The sequence below is a fragment of the Monoraphidium neglectum genome (genome assembly GCF_000611645.1).
Source record: "Monoraphidium neglectum strain SAG 48.87 unplaced genomic scaffold scaffold01861, whole genome shotgun sequence".
Taxonomy (NCBI): domain Eukaryota; kingdom Viridiplantae; phylum Chlorophyta; class Chlorophyceae; order Sphaeropleales; family Selenastraceae; genus Monoraphidium; species Monoraphidium neglectum.
In genome coordinates, this window is record NW_014011767.1 from 7102 (window position 1) to 13486 (window position 6385).

A 6385-nucleotide genomic window follows, 5' to 3' on the forward strand; every position below is an offset into this window, starting at 1 on the left:
GACACGGCACCGATGCTGCCCGCGGCCTCGCTGCTGCAAAAGCACTTGGGGGAGGGCGAACGCTGCTGGCTGTAATGCAATGTAATTCGGTCTTTGAATTTGGAAGGGCAACGCAGGTTCCGGCCCGAGCATGATTATGAGGTTGCTCAGACTATTTGCAATCAACACTTGCTGCCCATTTTTTTGTGCATGTACCCATCCCCACACGCACCTCGCCCCCCTACCCCCACACGCATACACATGCATGCAGATGCGCACACACACACACACACACACACACACACACACGCACACGCGAACACACATGCACCTGTGGAAGCAGGTCGCGGGCGAGCGCCTTGTTGACGCGCCACATCAACTTTTTGGCCTTGCAGGCGTTCAGGATGGCTATGTACTCGTTGCGCCCAACACCAGTCACCCGGAGCGCGTCGGCGGCCTGTGGCAAGACAGGCGTGCGGGAGGTGGGTGTGGGATGGGGGTGGGGCGGGGCCGGAGAACGCGGGCGCCATGTGAGGTGGATGTAGATTTGGACAGTACTAGGGCTAGAAGGAGGGTTTTTGTGTTGCGCGGTGATGAAGCTGTGTCGGAATGGTGGGTTTGGCAAGCACGGCACATGCAGGGTGCACTAAACGTGCACGCGAGCGCACTCATACAACACACCCCGCCAGACACATGCGCACACACACACAAACACACACACAACACTCAACTTCTCCACCACTCGTTACAATCCCCACTCGTGTTCACCGTGAAGTTTGGTATCGTGTCGTAGGACCGCTCCTCCTTGAGCGTGAGGAACAGCACATCGCTGTAGTATTTGAAGGGGCTCGCGCGCTGCACGCGGCACACATATTCTGACAGGTGGTACGGGAAGATCTGCGGGCGCGTGCAGGAGGGCAGAGGGCAGAGGGCGGAGGACGGAGGGATGACGAACGTATGGCGAGGCGGGGAGGGCATCGGGTGTGCGCTTAGCGGCTCTGTGGCGCTACGGACCGAAAGGACCGGCTGTGCAGCCGGGCGTTTCAGTAGCAGTATTGGCCCCTGGACGCAGTCGCCACGGCAGCGCCGGCCCGGTCATTTCTTCAGCCGCATCAGAATCCTTCTCGACCTCTGTCACACACACATATGCACACACAGACACACAAACACACACACGCACACACACACACACACATGCACACACTAGTGTGCGCACAACACGCAGACACAGACACAGACACACACACGCATTCTCACGCCGGCATTCACACACAGCGCACACACAGATACACACACACACAGACTCGCTCGCAGACACGTGCTTGCGAGCACTTCGGCCTATATATATATATATGACCACGCACCCCGTACCAAGTGCCAATCTAGCACGGCGGCACCAGCCCTCCGGCACAGCAGCACCGCCCTGCCACCCTGCATCACTCACCCTGCCCCAGGCCTTGTACTTGGCAAGAAGGTCATCGTAATACTCCTGCTGTCCGCACACATGGCGGGCTGCACTGGTGGCCCAGGGGTAGCCGCGCAGGACACAGAACTCGCGCACCCTTGGGGGGTGATGGGGGGCATGGGGACGGATGTGAGGGAGGGTGTGTATATTGCATGAGCGCGTTGATGAAGCTCATGTGCATGCATATGTGGGTGCGTGTCTGTGCGTATATGGTATGCATACGTGTGAGTGTGTGTGTGTGCGTGCGTGTGTAGGACTGCATGTGGGCGCCATGTGTGTCTGTGTGTTTGTTCTCTCGCGCGTGCGTGCGTGTGTGTCTGGAGTGTGTGTGTGTGTGTGTGTGCATGCATGTGTGTGTGAAGGTATTTTGTAGGTGTGGGTGCATCAATTTTGCTTTGAAACGTTGGCGCGCAGGAACTCAGCTGGACGAGCCATGACCCAAACCGTGCGCAAAGGCTGCGCTGCGGCTCAAGGAGCATCCTCACTTTGCGCGCCATTCCGCCAGCGGCAGGATCGCCTTGACCCTGGCTGGCAGGTCATCGTACGTCCGGCCGGTCAAGATGGCGCGCCTGATGTACCTGAAAGCACGCAGGAGGATGGAGGGTCGAAGGGGCTGGGTTGACACCGCCCGCCAGAACACTGCTATCGCTGCCCGTGTTGCAACGGCGGCGCTCTGCCCTCGGAGAGCCGCTATCGAAGCAAATTATCGAGGCGCCTGCCGGCAGCGCCACTCACTCTTCAAATGCCATTGGGGCCAGTCGTCAGTGCAGCGTGTTTGAACGTGCCACCTGCTTCTGGTGGCGTTGTGGTGCTGTTGTGGGGCGCCGCTGCGCAGCCGCACGCCGCAACGCGATCGCTGCCTGCTGCGTTTGTTCCGTCTGCCTGCTGCCTTCTGGCTGCAGGCTACGGGCCTGTCAAGCCGCCATGGTGACCTGCTTGCGCCTGGGACACCAGCACGGCGCACGGCGCCGTTTGGGAGTGCTAATGGCGTGCCCCCAGGCCAGCCAGTGACAATCCGCGTTGCAGCCCGCAACAGCTTGCTGAGCTGGTGAGTGTACGATGACGAGGTAATTGCCAAGCCCCCGTTCTCCACTCTTTGGTCCAGCTTCCGGGGGCTCTTTGGCGTAACCGATTCAACAGTGTTGACGAATGCGTATCCGTGTCCACATGGTAGTCACAAGAGCTCTTGAAATGAGTTTAACTGTCTCCTCGCGCAGTGTTTCGATCTGCCACAGATCAACTCGTCTACGCAAACCATTTAGCAGTCAATTTAGCTTATCCAGGTCACGGTGCCCGGGAATAGATTGGCAAGGACCCTTGCGGTCACGAGCAATGGCGCCCTCCGCGGCGAGTGCTGACAGCAGCAGCCGCGCAAGCGCCGTGGTGGCACCGCTACTATCAATCGGCGGCCCCCTGTCGGCGTTGGCGGCAGCGCTGGCCGTCGTCAATGGCTACATCACAACGCCAACGGCCCTCCTCATCGTCGCCCTGCTTGGCGCCGCGGCGTACGCGCTGCGCGCGCTGGCGGAGCCGGCTGTGGGGCTGCCGTCATGGCAGCAGGCAGTGCAGCTAGCTCGGGGCCGGCGGTCTATCTTCCCTAGGGACTTTACTGGTGAGGGCGCCTGTTAGCGCCGCCCCAGCGTCCATGGAAGAGCGTAGCGGCCCCTTCCTGCGGCCTGGGCGAAGCAAACCCCGCTGCACAAACCAGTGTTTGCCGATGACGCCCCTACACAACCCTTGCAAGCACAATCCTTGACGGGGGAGATGCGGTGATGCCACCCCCCCCCCCCCCAGGCGCCAAGCTGGAGAGGTGGCAGATCGAAACTATGCTGGAGGCGGCTAGGTGGGCGCCCACACACAAAAAGACAGGTGAGCCCCCTCGAGCCAGGGTACACCCCGCACCCACGCGCCCCCGGACGGTTGCGGGCTCCGCTCGCCGCCGCGTCAGCCACGCCGCCCCGCCGTGCCAGCTGGTGCCTCACCTTTGCCCCCGCCCGCCGGCCCCGACCCCTTCAGAGCCGTGGCGCTTCGTGGTGCTGGGCGGCGACGCCAAGGCGCAGTTTGAGGCCCTGACGATGCGGCTGTGCCGCGAGCGGCTGCCGCCTGAGAAGGCAGAGGCGACGCTGACCAAGCTGGAGCGCAAGGCCGGGAAGGACTGGAAGAATGTGGCCTGGTGGGCGGGCGGGGGGCCTGTGCGTTGTGGGTCGTGGGCAGCGGCGTCCTTGGCTGGCCGGGCTTCATGGCGCGCTGCCCTAGCTAGAGGCGGCGTTGGGGTTGAAATCGGGCGCAGCTCAGCACCGACGACTGAGGAGCGCCGCGAAGGAAATGCATTGGTGCTGCATCTGGACCTCGTTGGATGTGTGCATCGCTGTGCATAATTTTTCTGCATGTCTCCACATATGTTCTTCCCCTGTCGTTCAGCTACATCGCAATATGCGTCAAGCGCAGCCCGGACAAGGTGGGGGCTGGCGTGCGCTTTGGACGCGCGGCGGCCCATGCGTGCGCGTGCGGTGGCGCATTGCGATGCGTGCAGGCGCGCGCGCGTGCAGGTGGCATGATTGGGATGAAACGGTGACTTGTGAGGCAGTCGCAGCTGCAGCAGGCGTGTTGTGTTGCTTGCATATCACCCCCCCGCCACCGGGAGGCATTACCAACTTCTCTGCCCCCCCAGTGGCAGCTGATTCAATGGCTCCGTCCCGAGATCACCTTGCAGCCCTCGCACCGAGGCCGCCCCCCTTCATGGGCGAACCTCCCTACACAGGGCCTGCCACATCCCAGCACTCGCAGCTCATCTTTCGTGCAACCCTCCATCAATTTTGAAACCACTATGCACAGCACCAATACATCATTGCATTCTGCCTGCCGCCACCCTGTATGCCCACAGCTGCCCGAGTGGGAGGAGGTGGCGGCTGTGTCGTGCGCGGTGCAGAACCTTTCATTGGTCGCGACATCGGTGGGGGTCGCGGGTTACTGGACCAGCTGGCAGGAAGCAGGTGAGCCGCGGGGAAGGCAAATGAATTTGCACGGGCGCGGAGTCTCGCGGCGCGGGGCACTGAGCTTCGAGGCGGGGGCTTGACAGCAGACCCGCGCGGCGAGACGCCAGCAGGTTCCGGAGAGCTGTGCGCGATCTGCGAGACACCTTGCCGCAGGATCGACACGTCCCTCCCGCATGCAGCCTCCCTGCGGGGCAACGGCGCCGCGTCGGCGCTCCCGCAAAGCGTGCCACCTCCTCCGCTTGGACCACGCCTGACGCATCCGCTGACCCCTCCCGCCCCCTCCCCTCGCCTCGCCCGCACCCCCAGCGCGCACCGCGCCAGAGATGCACGAGTTCCTGGGCATCGGCCCCGACGACCTGTGCATCGGCTACTTTGTCGCGGGCGTCGCCGACCCCGAGCGCGCGGCGTCATACAAGGCGTCGCGGCAGCCGCTCGACAGCGTCGTGGAGTGGCGGCTCTGACCCTCGGCGCGCGCGGACGCTCGGCTGCCGCGCCTGTCCGCCGTCCACCTTTTCTTCTTTGCTGCGCCTCTGCGGGACGCGGTGCACTCCCTGTAACACTATTGGCCCCTGCTCATATCCCGTTGCTTATTGGCGCGGCAAGACACGAGTGCTGTTCATGAGGGCTTGCAACCCATCTGCATTCGAGCGAGTACAGCTGTTGGATGAAATCATAGGCATTTTGCAACACCAGGTGCCAGCAGATGGATTTCAAGGGGCAGGCACAAAAAATCTGACCTGCTGGCATGTGAAGAAATGCATCAGCGCTACCGGCATGAAGATGAAAAGGAAGCGATTGAATTTATGCATCCGGTTGCGACAGATGGGATACCGGCTCCATGCATGATCATCAAATTGCCGCAGGCCGCGACCCCACATGCCGCCCGCAGGGGCGTGCGGCACCAGGTCATACGCGCAGGAGCCATGCGTTCCCCAGCCCGCCGCGCGCCCCTCACAGCCCTGAGGGCATCAGAAAAGCTGCGCCTGCCTGCTGCTGCTGCAGCTGCTGCTGCGCGTGCTGCGCATGCTGCGGGCCCATGGCAACCCCCATGCCGCTCATGTGCCCATAGGCGCCCATCGGCGGTGGCGCCTGCAGGCCCGCCCCCGCGCCTCCGAACAGGCCCACCCCGCCCACGCCTGGCGCGCCGTAGTGCATCTGCAGGGGCTGCTGCTGCTGCTGCTGCTGGTGGTGCTGGAGGCCCCCCTGCTGCTGCAGGCTCGCCGCGCCCGCGCTTTGGCTGCGGGGGTAGCCGGCCGACATGACGGGGCTGTGGGGCGCTGCGCCGAAAGACAGGCTGTGGTGGTGGCGGTGCTGCTGCTGCGGCCGGTCAAAGAGCTTCAGAATGTCCTCTGCCGACTTTGTCGCGGGCCGCACCGCCACCGCGGGCAGTGCGCCCGGCAAGCCGCCGCCGCCGCTGCTGCCGCCCCCACCGCCGAAGCCCCCGTGCCCAGCCGCGGGTGGCGGCGCCGGCGCAGGGGCGGTTGCCGGCGGAGGCGCCGCCGCCGTCGAGACCATGGATAAGCCGCCGATGAGGTCATGTGCCCCCAAGTTTGCAAATGGGTCCCCGGCGGAGGCGGTGCTGCCGCTGGCGCCCACGGCGGGCGCGACCGCACACGCAAAGTCGTGCCAGTCGTCAAAAGGGTCTGCCGCCGCCGTCGCTGCCGCGGGTGCTGCTGCCGCCGCACGGGCCGGCGGCACGCCGCCGCTGCTGGAAGCTGCGGACGCGTTGGGCGACGGCGCCACCTCCACGCCAAGCAGGTCCACCTGCGGCTGCCGCGGGGCCGGCGCCGGCGCCTGCACACCCTGCTGCTGCTGCTGCTGCTGCTGCTGCGCCAGCGCGAACGCTGGCTGCTGCGGCCGGAACGCGGCCGAGCCGGCCGACGGCCGTAACGCCGGCGCGAGCGCCGGGGAGCGCGGCGCGGGCGCGGCGGCCGGTGCCGGCGCC

At 64.5% G+C, this 6385-nt stretch overlaps 3 protein-coding genes across 3 annotated transcripts in view; 1 reads left to right on the forward strand and 2 right to left on the reverse strand.

Moving 5' to 3' along the window:
- The window catches only part of MNEG_9224 (Protein FAM91A1), a gene marked incomplete at both ends in the record, with an annotated part of 9285 nt that extends 7092 nt beyond the window's left edge, over window positions 1-2193 (reverse strand). Inside the window, 5 exons of the mRNA XM_014042302.1 lie at window positions 311-436; window positions 748-876; window positions 1424-1541; window positions 1930-2022; window positions 2180-2193. Of these exons, the coding sequence (XP_013897756.1) occupies window positions 311-436; window positions 748-876; window positions 1424-1541; window positions 1930-2022; window positions 2180-2193 (480 nt within the window). The remainder of the gene's footprint in view (window positions 1-310; window positions 437-747; window positions 877-1423; window positions 1542-1929; window positions 2023-2179) is intronic.
- A 583-nt stretch (window positions 2194-2776) lies between these two features.
- MNEG_9225 (nitroreductase) lies at window positions 2777-4901 on the forward strand (the record flags this gene model as incomplete). Its single annotated transcript, XM_014042303.1, has 6 exons — window positions 2777-3056; window positions 3239-3313; window positions 3461-3617; window positions 3866-3902; window positions 4329-4437; window positions 4747-4901. The coding sequence occupies 6 exons, from the start codon at window positions 2777-2779 to the stop codon at window positions 4899-4901; spliced, it is 813 nt and encodes a 270-aa protein (XP_013897757.1).
- Window positions 4902-5391: 490 nt separating this feature from the next.
- Window positions 5392-6291, reverse strand: MNEG_9226 (hypothetical protein; the record flags this gene model as incomplete). The annotated part of the gene is made up of 1 exon (XM_014042304.1): window positions 5392-6291. A coding segment is annotated over one exon (900 nt), but the record flags the coding sequence as incomplete, so codon positions are not given.
- Between the last annotated feature and the right edge of the window lie 94 nt (window positions 6292-6385).